Source organism: Pipra filicauda, unplaced genomic scaffold (assembly GCF_003945595.2).
Source record: "Pipra filicauda isolate LSUMZ 115617 unplaced genomic scaffold, ASM394559v2 scaffold488_size445888_pilon, whole genome shotgun sequence".
NCBI classification, from domain to species: Eukaryota; Metazoa; Chordata; class Aves; order Passeriformes; family Pipridae; genus Pipra; species Pipra filicauda.
Genome location: NW_024104629.1, coordinates 124,215 through 151,762, shown reverse-complemented (window position 1 = coordinate 151,762; position 27,548 = coordinate 124,215). Strand labels below are relative to the sequence as shown.

The 27,548-nt window shown below is 51.8% G+C and overlaps 2 protein-coding genes across 4 annotated transcripts; both read right to left on the bottom strand.

Moving 5' to 3' along the window:
• Positions 1–519: 519 nt before the first annotated feature.
• LOC113996211 (mucin-1-like) lies at positions 520–13,065 on the bottom strand. 3 transcript variants are annotated; one of them, XM_027737013.2, is made up of 8 exons: positions 13,032–13,065; positions 12,247–12,302; positions 10,496–10,658; positions 4,585–8,941; positions 3,491–3,745; positions 2,573–2,729; positions 2,099–2,228; positions 520–1,356 (listed from the first exon to the last, which is right to left on the bottom strand). In XM_027737013.2, exons 3-8 carry the CDS (start codon positions 10,590–10,592, stop codon positions 1,205–1,207), a joined length of 5,148 nt encoding a protein of 1,715 aa, XP_027592814.2. In that variant the 5' UTR covers positions 10,593–10,658; positions 12,247–12,302; positions 13,032–13,065; the 3' UTR covers positions 520–1,204. The 3 variants fall into 3 exon arrangements, with proteins under 3 accessions (XP_027592814.2, XP_039242442.1, XP_027592813.2); XM_039386508.1 differs by lacking the exon at positions 13,032–13,065 and having other exon boundaries at positions 4,585–5,630; positions 5,688–8,941; positions 11,894–12,301; XM_027737012.2 differs by lacking the exon at positions 13,032–13,065 and having other exon boundaries at positions 11,894–12,301.
• TTC12 (tetratricopeptide repeat domain 12) lies at positions 12,991–27,548 on the bottom strand. Its single transcript, XM_027737035.2, is given in 22 exon segments — positions 12,991–13,150; positions 13,968–14,193; positions 15,761–15,860; positions 16,369–16,427; positions 16,430–16,469; positions 16,879–16,947; positions 17,364–17,465; positions 17,927–18,061; positions 18,979–19,042; positions 19,213–19,305; positions 20,027–20,195; positions 20,802–20,890; positions 21,721–21,790; positions 22,332–22,520; positions 22,746–22,806; positions 23,199–23,270; positions 23,915–23,974; positions 24,950–25,071; positions 25,448–25,525; positions 26,181–26,205; positions 26,678–26,829; positions 27,457–27,548. Coding segments are annotated over 22 exon segments (2,115 nt in total). The 5' UTR covers positions 27,521–27,548; the 3' UTR covers positions 12,991–13,074.

Here is a 27,548-nt window from a genome sequence, read left to right as displayed (position 1 = left end):
TTGCCTGGGCTGAGCACACAGGTCTGCAATGACCCGGCTCTCCCTGCAGGTGAGGCAGCGTCAAATACAACGTGGGGCTGATTTCCTCGGCTCTGCCGCAATACAAAGAACAATTACTACTTCTGCAGGGCAATTGTCTAATTGTCACGGAGTTTTGACCTGGAACTTTTAGCTCTGTGCCAGATCTTGAAGAAATTCTTGGAGGGAGACTGAGCCAGGGGGAAGTGTGAGCTATTTTCCTGTCACACTCACTGCAAGGCTTTAGGGAAAGAAGGAAAAGGTAAAAAGCCAGCCGGGCTCTGCAGCCTTTCAGGGAGAAAAAAAACCCAACAAACATTAGAAGGTGATTGTTGCCAATTCCCTGCCACGCCCTAAGGTGTGATGCTTCTGGCACAGGTCCTGCCCTTGCCACCCCCACTCCCACCTGCTGGCACTCACCTGCCAACACAGTTTTGGAGCTGAGGACAAGCACAAGGGGACTCCATTTCCCTCATGTTCAGGCACAGGCAAGACAAACACTTACTGCAATGCTCAGTTTTATTACAGAGAGTTCAGGAGAAGGTGAGGGAGTAGGGGAACACAGTCCGTGGCTGCAGAGGGGCTCTCCCCCCCCAGCCTTTCAGGGGTGCCCATTTCTGGGCAAACAGCTCCGGCCTCAGACACGTTCCAGGGTCAGTTTTAATGGCATTACAATACCCAAGTGGGGCTGTCATGCTGACCATTTACACCGTGGCCCCAAAGACAGGGAGATCCCTTCCCAGAGGTGCCTTCCTCGTGCCTCGCAGCTCCTTCCACACTCCAGGGATGCCGCTTCCTCCTTCCCCACCAGCAGCTGCTGCACAGGCAGCAGGAGGTCGTGGACAGGATGGAGAAGCCCCCGTTCCTCCAGAACAGAGGGATGTGAGGCTGGATCCCAGGCAGGGCTCTGCACAGCACCCCCTGAGCATCCCCCAGCTGCCCTCCCCCACCCGCAGGGTCTGACAGCCCCTCCCTCGGCCCTTCTCTACTCTGCAGTTTGTGGGCTCGCTCATGCAGAGGGAAAGGAAGGAAGGGGAGATGTGCTCCAGGCAGAGGTGGGACCCTTCTTGCTCTCTGGGTCAGCAGAAGCTCTACAGAAGCACTACAATGTGCAGGGCAGGACCTGTTCTCCCCTGGTCACTGCGGTGCTGATGTGGGAGCTGCAGGACCAGGAGCTGCTCCAGGCTCACAGCCCATGGATGTCTCCAAAGGGGGGGTAGTGCAGGGGTTTGGATTTCTGCCTGTGGTGCAGCCAAAGGCTTATGAAGGCACTGCCCAGGACAGCAAAGCCAGTGAGGGAGCCCAGCAGGATGGGCAGCAGCACAGCAGAGCCAGGACCTGGAAACAGAGAGAGGGAATCAAGAATGAACAGGGTGAAGAGAGGGGAACCCATCTTCAGAGCATGCCAGGCAGGTGTGGCAATTCCTATCCCCAGAGCAGTAAATGGGCAGTGCCTTTTCAAACACAGCCCTCTGTACCCTAGAATGCCACCAGTAAATTGTCTTTGCATAAACAGCTAAAGGAGAGATTTGGGATGGTGCCAGGGGATTTAAGAAGTCTCTCACGTTCATGATGCACCAGGTTCAGTGTCACTCTTTTCTAATACCTGGACAACATCTGATTGACATTAACCTTGACTCCTCCCATCTCATCTCAACTAAAACACAGGCACTGGAAGGAAGAATTAGTAAATATCTCTCACAATTGTTTTGATGACATTCCTCATTCTCAGTCAACATGTTTCACCAAAATACCACAACGTGTATGAAAAGTCTTTACAGATCCATTCTGCCTCATTTTCCTCCCCTTTCCTCCTAAAGCTTCAGTTCCTTCAGAGGATGTGCTTGGCTGTGTGTCCTGGCTGAAACTCTGTTGGATCTGATGCTGATTAACCACCAGGTTTGGGATTTAGGAAGGCCAGAACAAAGGTGGGGAGTTGTTGGGGCATATTCTAGTCATACCAGATGTCTGTCAAGAAAGCTGTTAAAACTAATGCTTTTTCTTTTTTTTTTCAGCAGAAAAAGCTGAACAAAAACTACTCCAAGAGAGAGAGACAGAGAAGGCAGAAGAGGAGACCCACCTTCCACAGGTTTGTACAGAAACCTGTCCTTCATCCTCCAAACTGGGCCAAATGAGATGAGGTTGTGCAGGTTTCCATGGCTGTTCCTGTCACTGGGCTGCAGAACTGGCTCCACACTTTCCAAGCAGTCCTGGCAAGGACATGGAAAACTTCTGAAAGGGTATTGGTGGCACCTGAACAGAACCTCCTGCCCCAGGAGCCCACAGCAGGCACAGATCTCCTCAAATTCCACCTTTTCCAGCTCTGCTGCCATCCCAGAAGCTGAGTTGCTAATCCTTGGACCAGCACACGTGTAAATCTCTATTCCCTGGCTCCCTTTCCCTGGGGATTAGCAACTATTGCTACCATTTCATGTCATTAACTCCCCTCCCAGACGTGAACTAAGGGATTTCCCGGGCAGGGGTGACCTTGGTGTGGTGGCTTTGGAGGCAGCAGATCCCCCCTCAGTGGTGCCAGAGCAGCCCCCCCAGGTACCTGCTCACATCCCTCCTTTCTGTGCAGACACACGTCCAGCTCGCAGTGCAGGTAGGCCACGGAGTGGTTCAGCATCTGGAACAGCTGGATGGTGAAGCTGGCAGCTCTGGACCTGCTGCTCTGCAGCAGCTGGATGTGCCTGCACTCAAATGGCAGCCTGGAGCAAAGGGCAAACAGGTTCAAATTGCTGAGGGAAGGCAGGGAAGAGGGGGATCTGCTGGCAGGGGTCTGCACCAGCTCTGAGCCACAGCCCTGCCCCTACAGGAACAAAAAACCCCAAATGTCAGCACTGCAGGCTGTGCCTGCCCTGCTGTGGAGGACACAGCCCAAGGGCAGCAGAACTGTTCCCTGGAGGCTGATTTTGGTACGAGCAGTGAAATGGCTGCTGTGCTGTGACAGCCACTCCCTGACACGTCTCACACCCCAGTGCTTTTGCAAACATCAGCTCACGAATCCTCCCGTTCCCCTGTGCTCAGGTGAGGCCAGAACAGCTGTGAAATGCTGCTGGGGGAATGGGAGCCTGTGGAGAAGCCTGGCTGTCATCCCTGCACTGCTCTGCTCCTAGGATGTGCCATCCCAGCAGGAAGGGCAGGGATGCTGTACTCTGACACCTGGGACAGCACCTGTGGGGGATTGGGATGGCTTATCTACATAAGAAATGTAAATGATTATGGATGTGGGGAATTCGGATGGTTCATCTACAGAAATCCAAGGGAGATTTCTTCCCCTGAGGTTCTGTGCCTTATCAGGCCCTCGGTATTAATTACCAGGCTGAGGGAGCAGAGCACTCCTGGAGTCGCTCTCACTGCTTGGAGCTTGCTCCAAAGAGCTCAGCCCGCAGCCACAGGACACAGGAGAGGGTTCCTGAGGATGCCAGGGGAGGTGAAGCCCATCCCATCCCATGGGCTCGTGTCCCACCTGCGGAACAGGCAGCACCGGGCTCCCGGGGCCCCGGGGCTGGCGGAGGGGGTCACACAGCATGAGTGGATCTGCAGCAGGGGCTGCACCAGGGGCTGGCTGAGGTTGTCCTGCACGGCCACCAAGGCCAGGAAGGTCTCTGGGGAAGGTGCTGGAGGCCCGTGGGGCTCGGGGGCTGTGTCAGCAGCGGGGCTCAGGCTCAGCTGCACCGTGTAGTTGCCGGAGCCGCAGGCGTCGTCCCTCACCACGGCCAGGCTGCAGGGAAAGAGGGGGGACAGGGGGAAAGGTGAGGCACAGCCAGGCAACAGGGACTGCCCCGGGGGGAGTTCCCTCAGTGACACCACACAATGAGCTGAAGGAAATTAAGGACTCACAGCCCCTGGTGTGCTGGAGCCTCCCTGGGCACAGCCCCGACCAGAGCCAACCCCTGCTCCTCTGTGCCCTCACCACTGGAACCAGGGGGAACTGGGAAGTGTTTCACTGGCTGGGAATATCCTCCTTCTCTGCCAGGGCACCTGATCACCTGAGCACTATCAAATATTCTCACTTGCAAAATCACATATAGATTGTTTTTGGGAGCTGAGGCAGAGTCAGAGAAAACTCGCTCTGAAGGACAATATCAATGTCCAAAATGTGAAAAGACTCACCCTTTTTACTTTATGTGATGTCATTGCTGAATGAATGAAGTACTTTTAAAGCCACAATACAGCACACCCATGTGACCGAGGCAATGGAGCAATTTGGATACTCACAGAACCACAGGATGGTTTGGGTTGGAAAGGACATTAAAGCTCATCCAGTCCCACCCCCTGCCATGGGCAGGGACACCTCCCACCAGCCCAGGTTGCTCCAAGCCCCATCCAACCTGGCCTTGGACACTACCAGGGATCCAGGGGCAGCCACAGCTTCTCTGGGCAACCTGTGCCAGGGCCTCAACCACCCTCACAGGGAAGGTTTTTTTCCATATATCCCATCTAAACCTACTCTCTGTCAGTGTGAGGCCATCCCACCTCGTCCTGTCACTGCAGACCCTTGTAAATATTGACCCCACCCTTAAATCCCGCAGCAGGAATGACACGGAGGGAATGGATTACCCATCCAGGACGGTGAGCTCCGGCTGCAGCCCCCTCCTGTGGTGAGAGTCCCCCGGGGCGCTGGGCTGGGCATCCAGCAGTGTCACCAGCCCTTCAGCTGCTCCGTCTGTCACCTCCTCCGTCCTGCCCATCTCCTCTGCCTCCGTGTTCAGCAGCAGCCCCTCGGATGAGTCAGTGCCTGCCACACCCAGCAGGGAATCCCCCCGGGCTGGCACCGGGCTCCCGGCTGGATGTGAGGGGCTCTCTGGGCTTGGAAGGAGCTGGATCAGGTCTCTGGCTGGAAGCATCTCAGCATCACTGCCAGCTGCTCTCTGGAAGGCAGCGGAGTGATTGGTGACCTTGTTCCCAGGCCTGTCAGCAGAGACAGCCAGTGCTGCTGTGGGAGGTGGCCCGGTGGCACTCAGGGCACTACCAGGGCTGGAATGACCAGGCTCCTGTTCCATGGTGTCCTCCAGGATCTCCTTCTCCAGAGGGTGTCTGGGTGATGCAGACAGGGGTGCCTGGGTGGGCAGGTGGCTGGTGGGGGCTGCATCTCCTTTTGCTTCGCCCTCGCCCTTCCCCACAGCGGGTGTGTTCACTCTGGGCAGCACCACGCTGGGATCAGGCTGGGGGGCTGGTGTGGGCAGGTGAAGCCCTTCCTTGCTGGTGAGTGGAGCAGTGGTCTGAGCACCCTGGGCTGCAGAGAGAGCAGTCGCTGCTGGGGCAGCCTGGGGGGTGCCCTGTGTCCCTCGGGGCTGTCTCTGCAGGGCAGCTCCCGTGGGCACAGAGGGCTGTGCTGCACTCGAACCCAGCTCCTTCCCCAGGGCTGCTGGGGGTGGGTGCTGTGTCTGTGTGTTCACTGGGGCTGACAGAGACACACTCACCCCCAAGGATTTACCGGGTCCTGCTCTTCCTGCCCTTGTGCTGCTTTCAGTTGGCTTTGGGGTTTCTCCCGTGCTGGCCCGTGGGAACAGTTCAGTGGGAGCTTGGAGGGCTTGGTCACCTTCCAGGGCTGCCAGCAGGGGCACATGTGCAGGAGCAGGAGAAGGTGGGCGTGCAGCAGAGCTGGAACACACCCTTGGGTGGGTCACTGCAGCCCGAAGTTTCCCAGGAACCGTCGTTTTCCTTTGGATCTCTGTTGAGAAGGGAGCCTGCACTGGGGCTGCTGTTGGTCCCTCTGTCCTTACAAAGGGCTTGGGCACCGTGGGAGTGAATTCCAAGTGGTGAGGGAGATCAGGTTGTACGGAAGTGCTGTGGGTTTGTGCTGCTGTAGCAGGCACAGGGACCCCTCCTGAAGGAGCTGTACTGCCCAGGGCAGCCTCTCCGTGCTCATTCCCAGCTGGAAGCACTGGGGAAGCTGAGGACATGCTGGGTACCACGGATGGCAGCAGCAGTGTGGTCCTTGGGAGCCCTTGGGACATGGCCTGCAGAGGTTTGGTGCTTGTGAGCCCCTTTAGTGGGTGTTTTGTGGCTGCAGCTGAGCGTGAGGTCCCACACTCCACGCAGGGAGCAGGGGCAGAGCTCGGGGTAGTCCCTGAGCCCTGGCCAGGGGGGGCAGTTTGCAGGGTCCCACCGTGCTGGGCATGGCCTGTGGCCCCTGTGCTGCTGGGCACGGGCTGGGCAGGCACTGGGAAATCAAGGAGTCCCTTTGCTGGCAGTAAAGGAGTTACAGAATGTGGCTTTTCAGTCGTGGGAGACACTTTGGAGGAAGTGTAGGGGCTCTGCTGCTTGGGCAGCACTGATGGTGCCCCAGGGGAGGTGCCAGGCTCTGCCAACATCCTGCTCAGGAGCAGTAAATCAGTGCCCTTGGCCTCCTGGGAAGGGGGAGCAGGGATCTGCATCTCCTCTGGCATCCTGGGAAGGTGCAGGGCCTGCCCTGTGCTGCTCATCCCCATCCCTGGGTCCAGCAAAGGACCTGGTGCTGAGGTGGCAGCTTGGCCCAAGCCCACGGTGGCTCTGTAACTGGGATGAGTTGGCTGAGGAGTTCCCTTTGCTCTCTCTGCTTGTTGGTTGGACACAGTGGACAGAGTGGTTTCAGATTTACTGGTGGGATAAGAGGAACTCGTTCTCCCGTGGCTGCTTTCAGGGGTGCCCACGTGTGTGCCCAGGTGGGTGGTTCTGTGGTCACCTTCCCCCTGAGGAAAGGGTGAGTGTGCCCTGTCCGTGGGCAGCAGGATGAACACAGGCCTGACCAGGACCAGGCTGGAAGGACTCGGGTGGTGTAAGTCTGCCAGGTCCAGCGCTGAGGAATTTGATGCTGCCAGGATTTGCTGGACAGAAACCAGCCCCCCAACACTGGCATTTGGGAATGTCCTGGGCAGAGGGGACTCCTGCAGGGGTCGAAGGCATATCATACCATCAGTGCTCTTAAACAGGAAGGACAGGTTTGGGGCTGAGGTGATGGTGAGGGGGTCTCCTCTGCCGGTGCTGAGGTTCCTGGTGGCTGCATCAAGAGCCCTCCTGAACTGCTGCACCAGAGCCTGTGCCAGCTGTGCTGGGACCTCACCAGGGACACTGGGCACCCCTGGGTCAGGGTGTGCTGTGGCTGAGCCGGGCTGGCTTCCCCCTGCACGGGGTGAGGGTGGTGCTGGAGCAGGAGCTGCTGGGCTGGCAACGTGCTGGCTCTGGGGGGCTGCAGGGGCAGAGCTGTGCCAGGGAGCTGCCTGGGTCCTGCTCTCACGGGCTCCAGAGGGGCTGGGCACTGGGCTGGCTGGTGCAGAACCAGTTCCAGCTGTCTGCTGTGGGAGACCTTTCCTTCTCTTGGAGTCTTCCCCTGTGCTCACCTGCAGTGTCACAGCAAAGGCCTCCCGAGGTACAGGGTGGGCAGGAACCCCCTGAGCCTGAGACCCAGAGCCAGGGGCTGGGGGTGAAGTTGTTGTTGGGTGAAGTCTCTCAGCAGAGCTGGGGATGCCCATGGGCTGCAATCCAGCACGAGCAGGGAAAGATGCACCTGGTGGCTGAAGCCCCTCCTGAACAGAATCCCAGGGCTGAAGGTCTGCATTCCCAAAGCCAGACATTCCAGGAGAGGGTGCAGATGTTACTTCTTTTTGCTCTTTAGTAGTCTGGGAAAGCTTTAATGAGGAAATCCTTGATGGGCTTAATGAGGATGAAGTAGCAGGAGCCTGTGGGCTCTCAGGGGATAGAGATTTTCCAGGTTTACTTGTCACCATCCCATGATCAGCATCTCCTTGTAGAGCTACAACTGTGATTCCTTGAGAGCTCCTGTTGCTTTCCTGGGCAGCAGGTTTGGTGCAGTTGAGAGCCCTGTCCAAAGACAGGGGCTGTTGTCCTCCAGTTGTGCCAACAGGCCCTTGAATTGGAGATGGACTTAACCCACCAGGAACTGGGGATCCCATCAGGAATGAAGAGGAATGGACGTGGCCTGGTGGCAGTGTCTGCAGAGCAGGCAGCTGGGGTGGGTGTCCAGAACCATTTGTTACAGCTGCTGTTGAATTCCTGCCTTTGCTGCCTGTGGTTTCTTCCTTCAGAGGCAAAGCAGGGGAAAGCTGAGTGGCCCTGGCATGTGTTGTGCTGGAATAGGCTGCATCCAGGCCCCCTGGAGCTGGCTGTGGTGGGACTGCAGAAGCTGTAATTCCAGCATCCATACCCCGGGTCCTCTCCAGGCGTGCAGGAGTCAGAGCTGCTGTGCTGCCAGGCTGGGCCTGGGGGTTTGTGTGCATCCCTGGGGGGGACCAGCCCAGCCCTGCACCTCCAGGAGCAACCCCAGCTCTGCTTGGAGATGGAGATGCTGCTGTTCCTGTTCCTGGAGGATGAAAATGGACTGTTGAAGTCAGGGGAGATGTTTTAGGCTTTGTCACCTCCATCTGCTTGAGAACAGAAAGGGAGGGGACAGCTGTGAACTGGAGAGAGTCCTGGTGTGGCCCCACACTGGGAGGGGGCTGGGGCAGCCCAGCAGCAGAGCTGGCAGGGCTGGGACCAGCCCCAGGGATATCTCCTGGTCTCTGCAGGGAGCTGCCTGGCTGCTCCAGAGCTGTGGTAGCCTGGGATCCTTGTGTGGAGACAGGGATGCTGAAGCTCCCCAAGAGCTGGCCAGGCCAGGCGTGTCCAGCCTGGGGCTTTGAAGCTGCTGTTTCTGTGTGCAAGGGCTCAGACACCTCCAGGGTCCCAGCCAAGCCCCCAGGCAGCAGAGCTGTCCTGTTTGCAGCTCTCCCTGTGGCAGCAGGGCTGGAGTCAGCCGTGCTTGCCTTGGTGGGATCAGCTGCTGGGCTCTGGAAGTGGAAGGTCACCCCATCCAAGTCGTCCTCTGTCACAGGGAAGCCCTCGCTGGGCACTGGGCTGCTCTCAGCTCTGGGCTGGGCCCATCCAGGGAAGCCCAGGGCCAACATGTCACTGGCATCATGTTCACTCCTGGAGGCTCCTAAGGAACAGAAAACAAGCCTTTGGCCCTTTCAGTTGCCCAAGAACCTTGCACAGTTTGCAGCAGTTCAATGGAGCAGCTGCTGCCTGCCCAGAGCCACAGGGAGGATGGGCAGCTCTGGCACTGCCCTCTCACAGAGCTGGGACAGACCTGACCCTCTGCACCCTCTGAGGGACCCAAAGCATTCCCCAGCCAGGGGGGAGCCCTTGACCTTCCCTGTGCAAGGATCTAAACACCTGAAGGTGCAGGGGGAGGAAACCCTGAGGCTGCCCAAGGACAGCAAAGCAAGACTAAAACAGCCCTGAGGGAGCTCCCTCAGTGGCTCTGCTTTAACTCTCGTCCCTCCCAGCCCCCCAAGCCCATGAGGAGCTCCCTGACCCGCGCTGGGTGACCAGCAGCACAAAGCTGCTTTGGTTTGACACAGAGCAGGGAGAACACAGCAACTTCTCCACCTTTATATTCTCTGATCAAAAGCAGACGCTTTGCCAGTTTAAAAGGCAGACCCCTGGGTTTAAAAGGTTGTCTTTTTGTCCACACATTTTTGCTTTTTTTTTTTGTCTTCACGTCAGAAACTTTGATGTTCCCAAGTATCATTTCCAAACCATCAATTAAAACATTTATTGTACTTTTCTCTCCCATAACTTTGAGCGTTTTTCCCTGAGGCACCTGCCAGGAAACAGGCTGATCCACAAGCTATAAAAAGGTGATTATGCATTTGAGTGTTATGCATTTAAATTGTGGAGTTTTTGACAAAGCAGAGCTTCAGCAGATTAAATCCCTGGGCTTGGCATCCAGGTGTGGTGCTTCAAGATTCCAATGTCCCTGTGGACATTTGGAGAACCAGCACTGCTTTGAGGCAGCAGTGAGCAGGAAAAGCTGCTATCATGGAACTCAAAAAGCTGATTTATTGCTAAAAAAGGGAGGGAGGTTAACAGGTGATGGAGATTGGTATGTTAAATCTATAAAATACTTTAAACTGGGGGTTTTGTACAAACAACTGACACTCCCGTGGTTTAGCCCCAACACAAGTGATCTGTCTATAAAGACAAGCACTTACTGAACTGAGGTCTTAAAGTGGTGAGAACAGCCACAAACACACCCTGCAGGGGGACAAGGTAATTTAAAGAAACACACCAAAACCCACGAAGAGAATAAAATCGTTAATCAGGTGGAGAATTCTTATCAGGCTTAAGATGATGAACTGTGGTGCCTGGAAAAGGGGATTCTGAACAAGGTTTCACCAGTTTGATCCTCAGTGCTGCTTGGAACTACTCTGGGAAAAGGGACTTTTTGCTCTGCTTTCCCCACCCTGAAAATACCTATTTTGTGAGCTCAGGTAAAACAGCACAGGAATGTCCTGAGTGGGGCCACAAACACCCTCCAGCTGAAAGCCCCCAAATCCTGAGCTGCACAGGCAGAGGGAAGCTGCTCCTGCACCCCAGAGTTGTCTCAGGCTGCTGGCACAACACTGAGCATCCTTTCTGTGCTTGCTGATAAGGGAGGAAACAAGGCAGAGAAGCAGCAACAGAGATCAGAACAAAACACATCACTCACCAGACAAATCCAACAGTCCAGCTGCAATCAGGACAAAGATGGGGAGTTTTTCCTGCATCTCGTGAAGCAGCTCCTGAGTCATCCCAAGAAAATACATCCTGACAGGAAGCAGCTCCCCGAGGAGTCACTGCTGCCTCCCAGAACTGGGCATTTGCTGGTTGCTCTGGAAGGGCAGAGTATTGGGTTACTTTATAAGAGCTTAGGCCAGACAGCAACCAATAACCTGTTCCAGAAAAAAAAAAAAAACCTGCACCAATTGGAATCAATTGATTTTTAACAAAAGAAGAGGATGTGTCTGTGTGTGTTTGCCATCCAAAGATGGAAAAAGTGGCTGTAAATGGGAGAGGCTGCTCGTACAAGGCAGCTCTAGCCCTGGGGAAAGAGTTAAAATGCTACCTGGGGTGCTGTGGGAAGGATGTGAAGGTGCTTGGGTGTATCCAGGGGGGGACAACAGAGCTGGGGCAGGGCTGGAAGGCACCTCCTGGGAGCCTGAGGGCTCTGGGTTTGTCCAGCTTGGAGAAAAGGAGGCTGAGGGGCAACCTCCTGGCTCTCTGCAGCTTCCTGAGGAGGGGATGGGGATGTGGAGGGGATGGAGGGGAGGTGCTGAGCTCTTCTCCCTGGCATCTGGTGCCAGGACATGTGGGAATGGCTCAGAGCTGCAGCAGGGGAGGTTCAGACTGGGCAGGAGGAAGCATTTCTTCACCAAGAGGGGGGTCAAACCCTGGAACAGGAGAGGTCCCTGCCCCAAACTGCCAGTGTTTGAGAGGCATTTGAGCAGTGCCCTGAACAACAGCCTGGCACTGCTGTTCAGCCCTGAGTGCTCAGGCACTGGGACTGGATGATGGTGCAGGTGCCTTCTAACTAAACTATTCTACAATTCTATTTCTACCCAATAAGGGTCAGAAGGTTTTGCCAGTTTGTGCTGATACAAACACACTCAGGGATCAGCCTGGATCCCAGATGGAGACATTCCACTAAAGCCATCCACTCCTGGAGTGACCCCAGGGGATGGACACTGTGTCCCTGTGACCCTCCAGGCAGGGTGAGGCTCCAGAGGAGGAATCCAGCTGCTGGATCCTTTCTTCCCCAGGCCTACAAGCATTGGCAAAGTGTGTTCTCCACTCAGGAGCCACAGAGAAAAGCCACCACACGTCGAGGAGGTGACAGCACAGCAACAAACCCCAGCTGGCTCAGGGCAGCCTGACCTGACATTTGGGTGAGGGAGGAACGAGACCCACAGGGGAAGAACAAGAACTTAAACTTTCATAACAGGATTTAAACTTTCATAACAGAATTTAAACTTTCCTAACAGCCAAAGAAGAGACCAGAGGCTTCCTGGGCAGAGTCACACACAACCCTTTTTTCCTTTAGCCATAAAGCCCCAGAGTGCTTGCAAACCTTCCCCTGCAGACACGAGCAGCACACAGCAGGTATCTCCCAGTGCCAGGCACCTGCACAAACACACACAGCCAGCCAAACTCCTGGAGAAGGGCTGAGGGGAAGGAGAGAACAGTCACACAGCCCTGGCTGCCCTGAGAGCAGAGAAAACATGAGCACGAGTCAGATAAGCAGCACAGTGACAGCTGGGGAAAGCACAGTGAGGGACACTGGGGGTGAGGGGACGGCTCTGGCAGGGGATGAGGGGATGGCTCTGGCAGGAAGCACCAACAAACCCTGCTCCATCCCTCAGCAAGCTGCTCGAGTGGAGCCTGGGGGAGGACAGACAGCACAGTCCCAGCCCTGCCACTCACCTCCAGCTGGGAACCAAGGGCAGGTCACCTCGGCTTTTTCCCACTCTCAAAGTTGTCTGGGAGAGAAAATCACCCTGACTTTTGGCATTTGTACAGCCCCTGACACACAGAGCCCCGATTCCAGCCAGTGCCTCCACCCCAGACCTGCCCCCAGCAATCTGTGCCCTGCCTGGGGCACTGAAGGGAACAAACCCTGGGGTTTGTGCCTGTTTGCACTGAACCCACCCAGCATTTGTCCCATGTTTGTCTAGGCAGGGTGCAGCTTAACGGCAGGATCCTAAAAAAGCCAGAGAGATTATTAAATTGAGATTATCAATTCTGTGCCTTTCACTGAGAGGGGAGAAAAACCAGGTGCAAGAGAATTTCCTTCTCCTCAAGTGGGAAGATGATTCAGCTGCTATTTTGAAAAGGAGATGATATATAATTTGTCAGCCACTGTTCTGGAGGGACAAGATTACCCCCAGAATAGACACCCACAGGTGTCATGGAGGGAAGCTGAAGAGCCATTTTAAAGTCAAACATGACTGGCCTGTGCTTATTCATATAAATGTAATATATTCTTTTGTTTCCTGTGTTTAAAAACAAGGCCAAAAAAAATGGCCATTTATTGTGTCATTTATTAAAGCAAAGACAGCTTAATGCAAGCTGTTATTTTAGTTGGTAGCCTAAATAATAAATTAACTTATTGTTTTACTGGCTTCCTTGTGGGACCACAAGTGCTTCAAAAAGGGACTAAGAAGCTGATGTGGTTTGAGTTAGTTTTATTAAAGAAAAGAATACTCAACAATAAGTGGGATGAAGAACATGTTTGGAAGGTCTCTGAAGGGTTCAGCTGCTGTGCACGTATTTCATGGAGGAGTTCAGGATGGCCAGGCCATTGAGCTTCCTCAGCTGGTGAATGTGCCTGGAAAGACAACAGGAAGCTTTCTGGGAAATGGGTGGTGACTACAATGAAAGTTTGAAGCTTTCACTGCTCTGCCATACCCCTGCCCAAACCTCCAAGGGTGTTTAATGCCATATTCAATAAATCCCTCTTAAAGCAGCACAAGAAACAGAGTTCCTAGATTACTATTCCTCTCAGAAAGGAAAATAAGTAATGCCTGATCATACTAAAATAGATGGCATTTCACATCAACAAAACTAAGAAAATAAGGTGTTTCCCTTTCCTGTCTCTGGTGGGTTACACAAACCTCACAGCAGATACTTCAGTGCTGCTTTGGCATCTCCAGCAGAAGCAAGGCAGATGAATTCTGGGACCTAAGCATTATCCCTTGCTTTCTGCAGTGCTTCAGGATGCACATGAGCAAGTTAAACTCGGTTTCCCTGCATGGAATGCAGCCCAAGCCCCAGCTGTCAGCCTGGCACTCTCCTGGCAGGCAGCAGCAGACACTCCTTGCTGACATTTCTACTGTTATCCTGCTCTCATTATTGCTCTGACCTCTACAGTGATTTCTAACATCCCTTCTTCCAGCACAGGCAAACGAACTCCTTGAGAACCAACCCCCTTGAGAACCAACTCCTTGAGAAAATCCCCCTAAAGCAGGATTTTGGGGAGAGGACAAGCGGGAATTCCAGTTGGAGGAAGGGTATTTATATAAAATAACCCCCTGCCCTGTACCCTCTTGCCCTGTGGGTATAATTGCCTTACTCTGGCTGGTTTTTCAAGGGCCATCACCTACAGAAGCCCCAGCTGGAGCAGCCCAGGGGTGTTGTGGCAGTACCTGGGCTCAGCAGCACAGAGCTTCCCCAGGGCCACGGCCGCGTTCTCCCGCACCGCGGGGCTGGCAGCATCACTCCCGGCCAGGCTCAGCAGCAGCAGCACCACGCTGGAGCCCAGCAGGGCTGTGCCTGCCCCGGGCACCCCCAGGCACTGGCTGAGGCAGAAAGCAGCATTTCCCACCACCATCTCCTCCTGTGAGCGCAGGAGCCGCAGCAGCACCGCAAACCCTGCGGGGAGGAGGCACAGAATTCACTCAGAGCTGCTCGGGGAGCACTGACCTTCCCTCCTGAACTCCCGGGGGCTGAGCCTTCTGGGAAACCCGGGGGGAGCAAGGGAATTCCCTGGCAGGGCTCAGGATCCAGGAGGGATCAGCTTCACCTGCCCAGCTGTGTCCTCACTAAGGAGAGGAGCTGGAGGTGCCACCTCTGCAGCTCCCACTGGCCTGTCCCCCTGGCAGAGCAGGCACAGAGGGCTCAGAGAGCCCAGTCCACTGTCTGAAGGCAGAAATGCTGTGGTGGGAAGGACAGCTGAGAAAAGGACCGTGAAAAGCTTCCTGTAGATCCTTCACCACCACAGGGCAGCTCAGCTCATCCACCTCTGTAACCAGCAGAGTATTTTCTGTGCCCTTGGCAGAGATGTGCAGCTCTTGCTGACCTCTGCAAGCAGCAGCACCTCAGGCCACAGAGTCTGGAAACGTTTAGAGAGACCACTGTCTCCATAAAACACAGCCAGGAAGTTTCCTTGGGGATTTACATAACTTTGTTTTGTTTGTTTGTTTGTTTGTTCTTCTCCACGGTCCCTCTTCCTGCTCACACCCCACCCTTGCTGCTGCAATAATATCTCCTGCAAAGGCAGTGCTGCTCCCCACAGCAGCAGGGGCTGGGGCAGGGGCTCAACTAAGTGGCCCAGAAATGCATTCAATGTCATGGGACTAAAGCTCGATTCCAGTGTCTGGGTTGGCAAACAGAGCTGACAAAAAAATAAGAAATAAGTGACTTCTCAGAGGATTAATACCCAGAGCTTTGGAGGGAAGAATGAGAGTGAAGTTTTGGTGCTATTTGAGGAAATGAAAGCTTCATCTGCAGATGACAGTGAAACTCATCTGGGCTGCACAAAGGGAAGATGATGCTCTGAGAGGCTTTTAATGAGTGGAAACCCTTGGGGTTCAAGTTGAACTACACACACTGACAGTTTCTTGACAGGTTCAACCATTTAGAGCACATTTAAGTATTCTCTGTTGTAGTTACATTAGCATTAATTGAAGCTGGATTTTAAAGCAATCTAAGCAGTGTTATACCACAAGACTAGAGCAAATATACTCCAAAATACCCTGACACCTGGCCTGGCATCATCACTCTGTCTCTGTATCCATCTTGTTTTAATAGCAGGCCAAATAAACACATGAAAGGCACCATAAAACAGCCTCAGCTTCTGGAAATCAGAAGTTTCTTATTTTAGCCACTAACTTGATGAAATACACCCCAATTCAGTTCCAGTTTACCAGCACTTTTTCCAAAATACATCCCCTGACAAAGCCTCCCGAGCCATCTCACCAGAGTAAGGTGCAGTTTCCTAACTCAGGCTCATCACCTGCTGTGCCCATTTCAATCCACACACACAGCCAGGCCCATCAAACACCCCCTCAGGAGGGAAAGCAGCACATCACCCAGAGAGCGTGGCTGAAGTCTTGCCAGAGTAAAACCCAGAGTTCAGTTCCACTCTGGAGGGAAAGGCAGGAACTGGGGGAGATCCCAGCTCTGCTCTCAGTCTCCAACCAGTGGAGTTGGCACTTACTCTTATCTGCCTTCACCAGCTCTTCCTGAGCCTGCCTGCTGCTCTTGGTGCAGATGCAGAGGGTCTTTATGCCATAAGTGGCTGTGAGCTGCCCTCCAGCCTGGTGGGATTAAAGCACATTAACAACCAGTTCACACCCGCCTTGCCCAGAGTTACAGAGTGGAGACACTCAGCTATCCCTTATGCCTAAGCCCAAATATCCAATCAAAACCTTCAGAGAGGATGAGAATTACACAAAACCCAACTATTTCAAAATGCCCTGAACGTCTGGAGGCCAATTCTTTTCAAACCATCAGCTCTGATGGTTGCTAGAGACAAGACCCAAGCTGAGTGTCTTCTTCTAGGCTAACCTGGTCTGCATCACAGCAAGTGTGCAAAATGCACCTCAGACACATCCTGCCAGACACAGAGAAAACTGTGCAGCCCCCAGACTGCCTCCCTGGCTTAAAACTAAACCTGGCACCTTAAAACTAAACCCAAACTGCCACAGTGGACACCACGGAGGCAGACACATCCTCCCTCTCCCAGGGAAAGGAGGCCAAAGCCAAGGGGCAGCTGTGGTTTGCTGAAGGGAAAATACGAGCAGAAATAAAGAGAGTTTAACTCACTTTCAAGAATTTGACCATTTTCTTCACCACTCCTGCTTTCACTGCCTCCTCCACCGCTGGGAGGACGCTGGCAGCACACGGCTCAGCACCCCAATGGCTCTCTGAGTCAGGGAAAAAGGAGAGGGGAGCAAAAGGAAATGTTTGTTTGCCCAGGAAACTTCAAATTATTTCGTTCGGCAGGAAAAAAAACCAAAGTAATCAAAGCACTAAAAGGAGAAGTTTGCAGAAATTCAGAGAATCACAGACTTGGAGAATCTAACGAGAAACTTCTTGAGGATGAGGCTTTTTTATTGTTTAGTGAAAACTGAACACAGCAGAGCTTCTAAACTCAGTGCAGGGGAGAGGTGAGACCAAACTGAGCCCAGTACAACTCCCTGCATGTTTATTCATTAAATAATCCCATTATCAGGAATGTTTTAGGCCTCAAAGCCTCGTGTACAGACCTGTACAGGGCAGAAGTTTGCTCTGATGTGTCAGGTCAGCCAAGACCACGTTTTGCTGCTGACTTACTGTGACAATCCTCCCGTCCTGGTGGCTGAGCAGAGCCAGGCACCTGCCAGTGACGGCCACAGCAAAGTCCTGCAACAACAGGGGCAAAAACTCACTTGCTGGGAAGGGTTCGAGCAGAAATGGGGTCACAGACAAAGTTCTCCACAACAAAGGATCCAGTGGAGATCAGGGAACACCCCTCAGTAAGTGACTGAACATATGAAATTCTTCCTTCTCGGTGGAATCCTGAGTTTTGAATGGTTTTGGAATGAGCCCAGTGCCTCAGAACATCACACAGCTGGAGAGTGACTCCAAACAAAACATTCATACCTCTATGGGAAGATCCTACGTGTGCTTTACACTGTTTTTTTTCTCTTAACTGTGTGTTTATGTAAAAAGTGGTGGTGGAGAAAATGTTGTCAATTTTTTCCACTTTTTAGCCCACTTAAATTGTCAATAACCTTAAACACCAGAATTTCTTTTTTAAATTCACAGATCTTGTATACCTGAATGGTTCCATTGGATTCAAGCAGCAAGTTCATCATCAGGCCCAGCACTGCAAACACACACTCCTGGTAGCTGGGTGTGCTGCCCTCAGGGCTTTCCTCCTGTGTGCCAAGGGAAGGAGGAGAGCAGTCAGGTCAGACACTCACAACGTGCTTCCTCAGTGTTCTGGGGAAGCATCAGTGTCCCCTGATGCTCCAGAACTCAGAGAGGAGACAAAGCCCTGGGAGAAGCAGAGCCAGTGATGTCTTTTGGACACAGATTTGTTCAGGGGGTTGTTTCACCCTAGAGCTGCACACTCCAAACCTCCCATGGTTGGGCAGTTAACAAGATCCTTTCCCACCCTCTGCACTCTTTAGTTTCTGAGTTCATACTGGAAGGGGCTGCTTTTAAGGGGTCACTCACCCCCCTCCACCCACCCACCCATCCCCAACCCCTGCGAGCCACGAGTGCCCCGAGACCCCCAGACCTGAGGGATCTCAGGGGCTCAGAGCTCTTGGGAGAGGCAAACAAACAGACATTTCCCCAGCAGGCAGGGCTGCAAAGCCCCTCCCAGCCCCTTTACCAGCAGCTGCAGGCAGCCCTGCCAGCACTCCCTGCTCTGGGCCATGCGGGAGCGGATCCCTGGATCTGCACACAGGCTGCCCATGATGCTGATGGCACAGGACAGGGATGCCAGGTCCACCCCCCTGGCACAGGCCTGCAAACACAAGGGTGGGAGGGACAACTCAGCACAAAGGACAAGCAAACTGCAAATCTGTGCTCCCATCCCTCTGGCAGCGGGAAATGTGATTCCTAAAGGATCTCCCAAATCCCAGCGGTCCCAGGGTTCCAAATCCCCCTCGTTCTCACGGCCAATCCCCTGCTGATGCTTCAGGAGTCCTGGGGAAAAAGTGATGACAGGATTCTGTGTCCCCAAACCTCACCCTGAGAACGTTTCCCAGAACAGAACAGCTGCAATTCCAGCCAGGAACGTTCAGAAGGAAAGAGCAACAGACAATGGAAGAGTCACGTAATTATTGTCTTGGTGCTCATTTGGAGAAGTGGAAATATTTTCCTTCCCAGCTGTATCTGCCATTCTGCAACAGAACCAGCCTTCCCCCCCACCTTCCCTCTTCCTGAGGACAGCTTTCTGTACCAGTATATTTTAAGTTTGCTGTTTAAATAAACAATACCCAGGGAAGGGATCTGAACCACCAAACATCTCTGGGACCTGAAGTCCTCTCTTCACCTTGATCTCTCAGAAGGAAACAGAAAAAAATCACTATCCAAGACATAGAAAAAGTCCCTATCCAAGACATCCCCAGTTGGTGACAGTGGATTAAAGTCACATTAAGAAGAGCACACAAAGCTGAAGGTGGAATCCTGGTCTGACAGGTTCCCAGTGGGAATGTGCAACCAAGTCCAGAGTTTTTACTGAATATTAAACTAGGGATGTGCAGGACAAAGTACTAGAGAATAAGAACATTTTCCTGAGGAAAGTGTATCACAAACCTGCATTTTTTACACCTACAGAGACACAGACCTGTGGTTCTGCTGCAGTTCTACCCCAGGAACAACACGGGCACGTTAGTTAGACACAGGTAACCCAGAAACCCAGAAACAGCTCTTTCATACCAGCAACTGGGTGAATAAAGGCAAAGCACCCGTGGAAAGCTGGGCCCGACACTGGGCTTTGAACCTGGGGGGGAGAAAGAAACACTCAAAGACAAAAATCACAGACAGAGGCAACACAAGAGCAACAGAAAGACAACAAACATCAGCCAGCAGTGGAACCCCACAGCCCCTGGCACTGGCAGCTTCACTTTATAAAGTGCAACTTTAGGAAACAGAATGAGAGATCTAAATTACCTTTCCTCTGCAATTAAGTCAGACAGTATGTCCATGGCCCTGCCAGCCCTGCCATCGCTGCTCTTGACAAATGCCAGCAGAATCTGCAGCCACCTGTTATTAAACAAAAAGCAAAAAGAAAATCCCACAAAAAATTGGTGTCAGCTTTGGTTTAATTATTAAAGATTTTATCACTAAAGATCAAGATTCTCTTTTCTCAGGCTCCTGGTATTTCAGGCCACAGTTATATCTGCCTTTTTTAAGCATCCTCTCAGATGTGTCTCATTTCTTTAACCTTTCCTCCCAAGGAAAAGTGCCTCTGGATCAATGCTGTACAGAACACAGTGGAGTGTGTGCAATTGTTACAGAATCCTTTGTGTTCATCCATTATTACTTCAAACCATGCAGTGCAAAAGCAGTAAATTGAAATTCCTCCTCTGGTTAACTCTGGAAGGAAATAGCAGGATAACAGGACAAAGGGAATAGAATGGTGGTTCTTTCTGCACTCTGTGAGCCATGGCAGCATTAAATAACCACAAATACCAATTATTAAACGAGGAGAGACCCTCAGCTGGAAACAGGAGCCACCAGAGGCAAGAGTGGGAGCCCTGGGCAAACACTGCCCTGTTTGCAGAAGGAACCTGTGCCTGCAAACCACACCCTCAGGAAGGAGCCCTTCCCACTTATTTCCACAGACATTTTTAGACACAAAATTTACCAAAGTTTTACCTTTACAGTGTGTCCTCTGAGAAAGCCTCTCCCCTGGGTGCTGGGGCAGTGACAGTGTCACCCAGGCACTAAGGACATTCTCCTGAGCCACTCTGGTGTTTGTTACCTGCTCAGGTCCTGGTGCCTGACCAGCAGCTTCCTCCCTCTCTCACTCTCTGAGTAAAGAGAAATCAGTGCCAGTGTCTCCCTTTGGATCTCTGGAATCCCAGAGGAAAGCAGCTCTGGCAGCTGGGCACCCACAGCAGGCTGAGTCAGCAGGAGACGCTGATTTTCTTCTGGAAAATACAAAAGAGGATATCTGGGAGCAACGTCCCACAGTGGCATCCTCATTGCTCTGGGGTTTTTTTGCAGCATGAATATTTTATTTGGCATCAGGTGAACACAGACAGCAAGCATTCTGTATTTCCCCTCGTGGAACTCTGCACCAATTCACCACCCACCCCAGGCCATTTCTCACTCACGTGTGTGCTCCCTAAAAACACAGCAAGGGCCACCTGCCCCAGGACTGCTCACTGTCAGTGCTAAAGGAACTCTCCTCTAATGGCTCTTCCAGAAAACTCTGCTTTTTGCAGGTGTAACTGCTTAAAAATGACAAAATGATACAAGTGGTATTATCTTGAGAGCAGCAACAATCAGGGGGAATTTACTTCCCAGCCCTTGGGCAGATCTGAAATGCTCCAAGAAATGGGCTGGAAATCTCCTCTCGGGATGCACAGGGGCTGCCACAGCTGTGCCTGGGCACATCCAGCTCCTGCCTCTGACCTATAAAACTGCCTTTAAATCAGGTCTGCTCCCAAATGCTGCCCCTGCCAAGCCCCAGCCCCAGCAATGCCTCGTGAACTGCACGTGGAGCAGGATTCCCGTGGATCCCAGGGCTTTACCATTCCCAGCACACACAGCCTGCCACAGCTCCAGGAGGGACACACACAGCTCCACTTCAGCTGGGCTTTTCCTCTCTGCACAGAGGCACCTAAAGGAGAAATGTCAGCTTGGAAAAAGAGCAGAGGACAGACCAAGCCATTGGCTCTTTGGGGGGAAAAAAAAAATCAGCCAAGCCCCCAGGGATGAGGATGTGCCACAGGAACACCTGAACTCATCAGCTCTAAGCCCACCCCTGGTTCAGCACTTTGAGGACTATCAGATGAGTTTTGCAGAGGACCTTCCCTGGGAACAGGTTTGGGATCTACAAACTCTACCCTGGGCACAGCCAGCCCTTGCCTGAGCAGCACAGAGCACAGAGAGGGGGATAAATTCAGCTCTGCACTGAACAACTGTGAATATCCAGGGCATAAAAACTCTGAGCAAATCTGGAAGTGCTTCAGGGCTGTTTACAGCCAACACCCAAAACACTGCTGAACCCCAAAGAAGGCTGCAGGTCCCCAGAGATGCTCCTCTTGATCACAGAGACCTTCACAGGTTGCATAAGCCCAAATATTTACTGATGGCAAATTCACAGCACCAGGGAGTCCAGCCAGGGATATTTAAAGTAACTGAGTGCTTTCAGATGTTCTTTTATATTAAGTCTTCTTTACAACCCTGCTCTCACCATGAGAGATAGGATAACTGTCCAGGAAGAGGAGACAGAAGCAGAAATGAATTATTTCTGCCCACTGCATCCAAGAGAGCACTGTTTGTGTGGGACTCAGACACAAGTCACCCCTTTCAGACGCTACAATCTGTTATTACATTCTCTTTTGACCATTTCATCTGCATTTCAGGAGGTGATTGTGTTTCTCGAGAGCAGTGTTTTCATTTCCTCCTGCTGGAACCCCCCTCTGCTCCCCTCTGCAGAGCTCTCACCCTCCAACAGCCCCGTTGTCTCCGAGGATACTGAAGCCATTGTTTGTTCTAAACAACGTTTGCTCAGTGCCTGAAAAATGCAGAGATAAACAGATCAGCTCTGTGACCCACCTGCCTGGTGGAGACTCCTGCTCTCCTGTGACACAGTGCTAAAAGAAAAGGTCACTGCATCGACAGCTCTGGGGGAGGAACATCATGAAAACAGAGGGAATGAATTAGGAGCAGCTTCGAAGGTAAAGACCACTCTTAATTCATGCCTGGAGCTGTGAAGAACAACTGACTTCAAGCTAAAGACTCTTCAGGAAGGCTGGAACACGAAACTGGCCTTGCAAATCAATTTGTGTTAACAGGGAATTACAAATGTTTCTAAACAAGTGAAACGGCTCTTCAGGGACCCAAATCCCTCACAAGTCTAAACAGCTCAGCTACAACACCTAGTTCTAAAAAAAAATGATGTAAATACCTACTGGCCATCCTGGAATACCAAACGTGGCCAATTTTATGTTTTAAATATAGGAATAGTTGCCCTGTTCCTGTAAAAACTGCTCCCCTGTACTCGTCTGCCCGGATCACAACTCCCAGGAGCAACAACCTTTGCACCAAACACTTACAGTCCTTCACAACTGCTGCCAAAAGCCTGATCCCTCCTGTGTAGAACAGGATATCCTGGCCAGGGGTGCTGAGCCTCTGCAGCAGCTCTTTTATGGACAGGGCAGCAACATTTCCAGCCTGAACCTCCTTCCTGGCTCTCTCTTCATCCTTCACCCTCTTCTCCTCCGAGTCCACCTCGGCCACACAAGCTGGGGAGGTCAAAAGGAACCAAAGCATGGCAGGTGAATGGTTTGTTCTGGTGAAGTTCCAGGTGAAAATGAAGTTCAGCCCCTGCTCACACCTGCACAGGTGACCCTGAGCTCTGGGGAGTGACACAACCAGAGCCAGAGCTGCCTGCCCAGAGCCAGCACAGGGCTGAAAGGCAGAGCAGTTCATCAGAACACAGGGGGGGACAGTGGAAAAGTGTCTCTCACCTTTGAACAGGCTTTCCTTCTGGGGATCAACCTGCAGCATCTTCTCATAACACTGCCTGGACTTAACAGAGAAGAGAAACGGGCCCTCAATTTAAGATAAAAACAGGGAGATGGTAAAATGACAACTTAGTCAGAGTCCTCCTGCTTAAGCTCAAAAGTTTTTGGGCCACAGCACTTAATAAGTGTGAAAAATAAAATTAATGAAGACACACCAGTAAAAACCTTCCTAACTCAAAGTTGTCTGTTATTCCCAGTCCCTACAGCCAGCAGCTCTTTCAAATTAAAAGGGTTTCCAGTAAAACCCAGGAAGCTGCAAGTGGGAACAGAAAACCAGCACTGCAGTGAGAAAACACAAAAGGAGGCACAGCATTAAACCTTCTCCCTCTCACCCACAACATCACACCAAACCCAGAACAAACACAGTCCCACAGCCACAGCATTCAGTCCATTTACCTCAGGGTAGTGTTTCAGTGCCAGGTGAGCCTTCCCCATCAGAAAATAGGCTTTAATACATTTTTCATTGCACTGTGTTAAAAAAGAAACTATTAATTATGTGTTTAGAAAATTTTAGCCTTCACATATTTTTTCCAGCCTTCTGATTAATAGTTTTATCCTCCCAAAAGAACTGTGGACAAAGAGGAGGGAATTCACATCACCTACTAGAGGTGTTAAAAGTTTCTGTGCTGAATTATCACCTCCAGGGACCAACTTCCCTTCCCTGTGCAAGGAGCACAGGCTTTGGTTTAAGGTGGAAAGCAGGACCTTTTCCAGTTCAGTTGTGTGTCAAAAATATGGATTTATTTAAATGATTAATAACCTGCTAATTGTGTTCTAGTCATGGGCATCACTGATGGAACACAACTGAATTTGGATCCAGCTTTATATCTTCACCTTTTCCTTTTGGGAGCTTCAAGAGTCCATTTTTAAAAGGCTGGGCAGAATATTCTGTGCCAATATGTGCAGTTATGAGCTCATTTATCACCCCAAACTTTTTAATTAAATGCTCTTAAGAGCCAGAAAAGCTTCTGCACACAGGGAGCACTGAAATATTAACTGGTTTATGCTGTTTAGATTAACTCAGGATGCAGCAATCTGGGCACATTCCCTCATTTCCATCAGCCAGTTGTCTCTATGCCCTCAGTTCCACACAAACCCAATCCCAAAATTACCTTTAATGCCCATTCACAGTCACCAATGGCTTTTTCATACTCCTGGATCTTCAGGTAGGCCTGAGATAAACCCCAAAAAAGTCCAGGCAGGAGAATTAGAATCCTTCAAACAACTTCTGCTGACTGTTGTACAAACACCAGCTAATTAAAAAGAATAAAACCAGGCTGCTGATTTGCCTGGCCATTGATTTTGCAGGATAATTACCAGCTGGTTCTTAACTTGTCCTCCATCTCCTTGGGGTTTGTAATTTAGAACAAACTTAATAAAATTCAACACACACACATATGGACTTTAAAAGGGAAATAGAGAATGCAAAGCAAATGTTACATTCTACAGCCGTATAAGTGATCCCTAAAAAGAATTAACGAAAGAAATCAGTGTATTTTAAATAAAACTATGAATTAGAATCTTTTTTTTCCCAGTTATTCTGGAGGAGCCACATCCAAAGGAGAGGAGACCTGAGGAAGACCCCGAGGAAGGAATAAGCACATTTGGGTTGCAGAAGGATCTTCCTGGGCTCTGCCCTGGCACAGCAACACCCAAACCAGGCAGAGCAGCTCTGCCCACTGACCTGTGCCCTGTTACAGCTGTGCCCACTGACCTGTGCCCACTGACCTGTGCCCTGTTACAGCTGTGCCCACTGACCTGTGCCCACTGACCTGTGCCCTGTTACAGCTGTGCCCACTGACCTGTGCCCTGTTGGTGTACAGCTGTGCCCACTGACCTGTGCCCTGCTGGTGTACAGCTGTGCCCACTGACCTGTGCCCTGTTACAGCTGTGCCCACTGACCTGTGCCCTGCTGGTGTACAGCTGTGCCCACTGACCTGTGCCCTGTTTGTGAACAGCTGTGCCCACTGACCTGTGCCCTGCTGGTGTACAGCTGTGCCCACTGACCTGTGCCCTGTTGGTGTACAGCTGTGCCCACTGACCTGTGCCCTGTTGGTGTACAGCTGTGCCCACTGACCTGTGCCCTGCTGGTGTACAGCTGTGCCCACTGACCTGTGCCCTGTTGGTGTACAGCTGTGCCCACTGACCTGTGCCCTGTTGGTGTACAGCTCCTGCTTGTCCCGGAGCTTCTGCAGCCCCTCCGAGTAGCTCTGGATGGCCCCGGCAAAGTCTCCTCTCCTGAAGTCCTCGTTCCCCTTCTCCTTCAGAGCTGCACAAGGACACACCCTCAGGACCCAGCTGGGAGCTGCCCAGGGCTGGCTGAGGACACAGGGACACCCAGACTCGCTCCCTCCATCCCAAACCCTTCCAATAAACAGGATAAGGTGGAGAGGAACAGCTCTGGGAGCCCCCAGCCCTGCTACAGACAGCTCACTGTGCTGGGGACGGGATTTGGGGGCTCAGACAGACAGAGCAGCCACTCCCCCAGCTCCTGCCAGGCCATTACCCAAAAACCCTCTGAGCAATTACCATTACCCAAAAACCCTCTGAGCAATTACCATTACCCAAAACCCCTCTGAGCAATTACCATTACCCAAAAACCCTCTGAGCAATTACCATTACCCAAAAACCCTCTGAGCAATTACCATTTGCCAGCTGCTCCTTTCTCTTCCTCTGTTTAGCTCGTTCCTTTGCATCCTTCTCCAGCATTGCCAGGAAAGCATCTTGGAGCCAGGGGAGTTGGTGGCATTTCAGTCAAGGGAAAAACAAAATGAAAAGAGAAAACTCATTAAAATCAATCTACAGATAAGAAAAAAATATAATTTCTGGGGTATTTCTGAGTCATTTCTTAATAAAAAAGATGCTGTGGGGACATTTCAACAGTTAAAGTGGAATGTGAATGACAAGCTATCACAGATGATGATGATGCCACCACTGCCAGGACTGGCACACCTGCCTTGCTGCAGCTCATCTCTCGAGATAAACATGTTTGCTTTTAAATTCAGAATGCAAAGTTTGTAGATGAGAGGCCAGAACACAGTAACTCCACCAGCAAGGCTCCTGCCTATGGAAAACACAGCCATGCTGCTAAAACCCTTGAGTGCCTTCCTAGAGCTGACTGGATCTTGATTAAAATTTTATTATCAATTTTATTTTATTAACGTTATCTATTGATTTTATTAAATTCGACGTATTTTGGTAATTTTATTATTAACCATTTTAAAATTAAAATTAAACTTTTTTTACTTAAAAACTCTGATTTTTCACTGAAGAAGCCAGCTTTGATTGTGGCAGGAGAGGAATTAGGTTTTGCATTAACAGCAGCTCTGCTAGAACTGGTTGAAAGGATGTCACAGAGCAGAGTGAGCACTGTCCTACCTGCATTTGCTGCCTCTGCTGGGCCCTGAAAAAAGAGAAACACAGCACAGGGTTTTTAACAATTTTTGACATTATTGGAAAGGTTCTACTTTTGCCTTCAAGGAGGCAAGTCACCAAAATCCAAACCCCACTGCAGGAATCAAAACCTAATTAACCAAGGGACTCGTGTGTCCTCAACTAGTCTTACTCAAGTTCCTGAAGTGCAGGTAAAAGCTGTAAATTGTGGCACCTCAGTGCAGGTAAAAGCTGTACATTTTGGCACCTCAGTGCCTGCATCCAACTTGGATAAATCCAAGAGAAACCCTCTGTGTTCTCAGCAGCCCCAAGGCACAGAAAACATCACATCAAGCACCTCCCAATAAAATAACTACCGGAAAAAATAAAGCCACGTTCAGCCCATGGTTGTAAATATTGTTTAAAATTCTTTCCCCTGAGCCAGGGCTGTGAATTATTTAAAAGAGTTAACCCAGCTTTGAGCTCAGAGGCAAAGCCCTCACAGAGGCTCGGGTGTTGATGACTGTCCTGTTCACCGTGGTCTTGGTTTCCTCCTCTTTGCTGGCTCCTTCCTCCTGGAGCCTTCTCTCTGCCTCAGCAAGGGCTTTTTCCTTGACAGCCGAGTCTGTGGACTTCAGGCCTTGCAGCAAATTGCCTGGAAAGAAGACGGGAAAATAAGGGATTTATACACACACAGGATATCCAAGTGATCCTGGAGGGACCACGAGCTCAGCTGGCACCTGCCTTTGAAGTGACCAGCACGGCCTTTATTATAGAATGACAGACTGGTTTGGGTTGGAAAGGACCCCAAAGCTCATTTAATTCCCCCCCCTGCCCCGGGCAGAGACTCCCTCCATGGACCAGGGCTGCTCCGAGCCCCGTCCCGCCTGGCCCGGGACACTTTATAAACACAAACATCCACAAACTCAATTTCCCGTCACTTTCCGGAGCCCCCCGGAGTGTCTGCGCTAGAAAAACAAACCAACAGATACATTTATTTATAAATAAATACAGAGGTGTGTATAGATATACACAAAAGAAAGCGACTCTCAGCATCCCCAAAGCATCACCGCACCTGGGCCCGTGGGGAGACACCCGAATCCACGGGGACACACCCGAGCTCACAGGGAGACCGCGGATAACCCAAATCGGGGCAGTGGAGCAGCAATTCCCCCCTTTTCCCCTCATTTTCCGCCTCCCTCTCCCCCCAGACCCCTCCCCGGTGTTGTTCCCTTCCCCACCCGGAGGGGCCGGGGACGCGCGGCCCCCGCTGGGCACTCACTGACATCGTCCACGCGGCGCAGGAAGCGCTGGAAATCCGCCTCGGTGTCCTCGTCGCGGAGCATGGCCGGGGGGACAGACGGGGGGACAGAC

What these genes read in the sequence shown, in the direction of transcription:
- LOC113996211 (XM_027737013.2), bottom strand. Translation starts at nt 10,592, where the DNA reads ATGTATTTTCTTGGGATGACTCAGGAGCTGCTTCACGAGATGCAGGAA. An exon ending in GAGCTCACCGTCCTGGATGG is followed by an intron (nt 3,746 to 4,584) that starts GTAATCCATTCC and finishes CTTTCCCTGCAG; the next exon opens with CCTGGCCGTGGTGAGGGACG. An exon ending in GAAAGGAGGGATGTGAGCAG is followed by an intron (nt 2,229 to 2,572) that starts GTACCTGGGGGG and finishes TGTCCTTGCCAG; the next exon opens with GACTGCTTGGAAAGTGTGGA.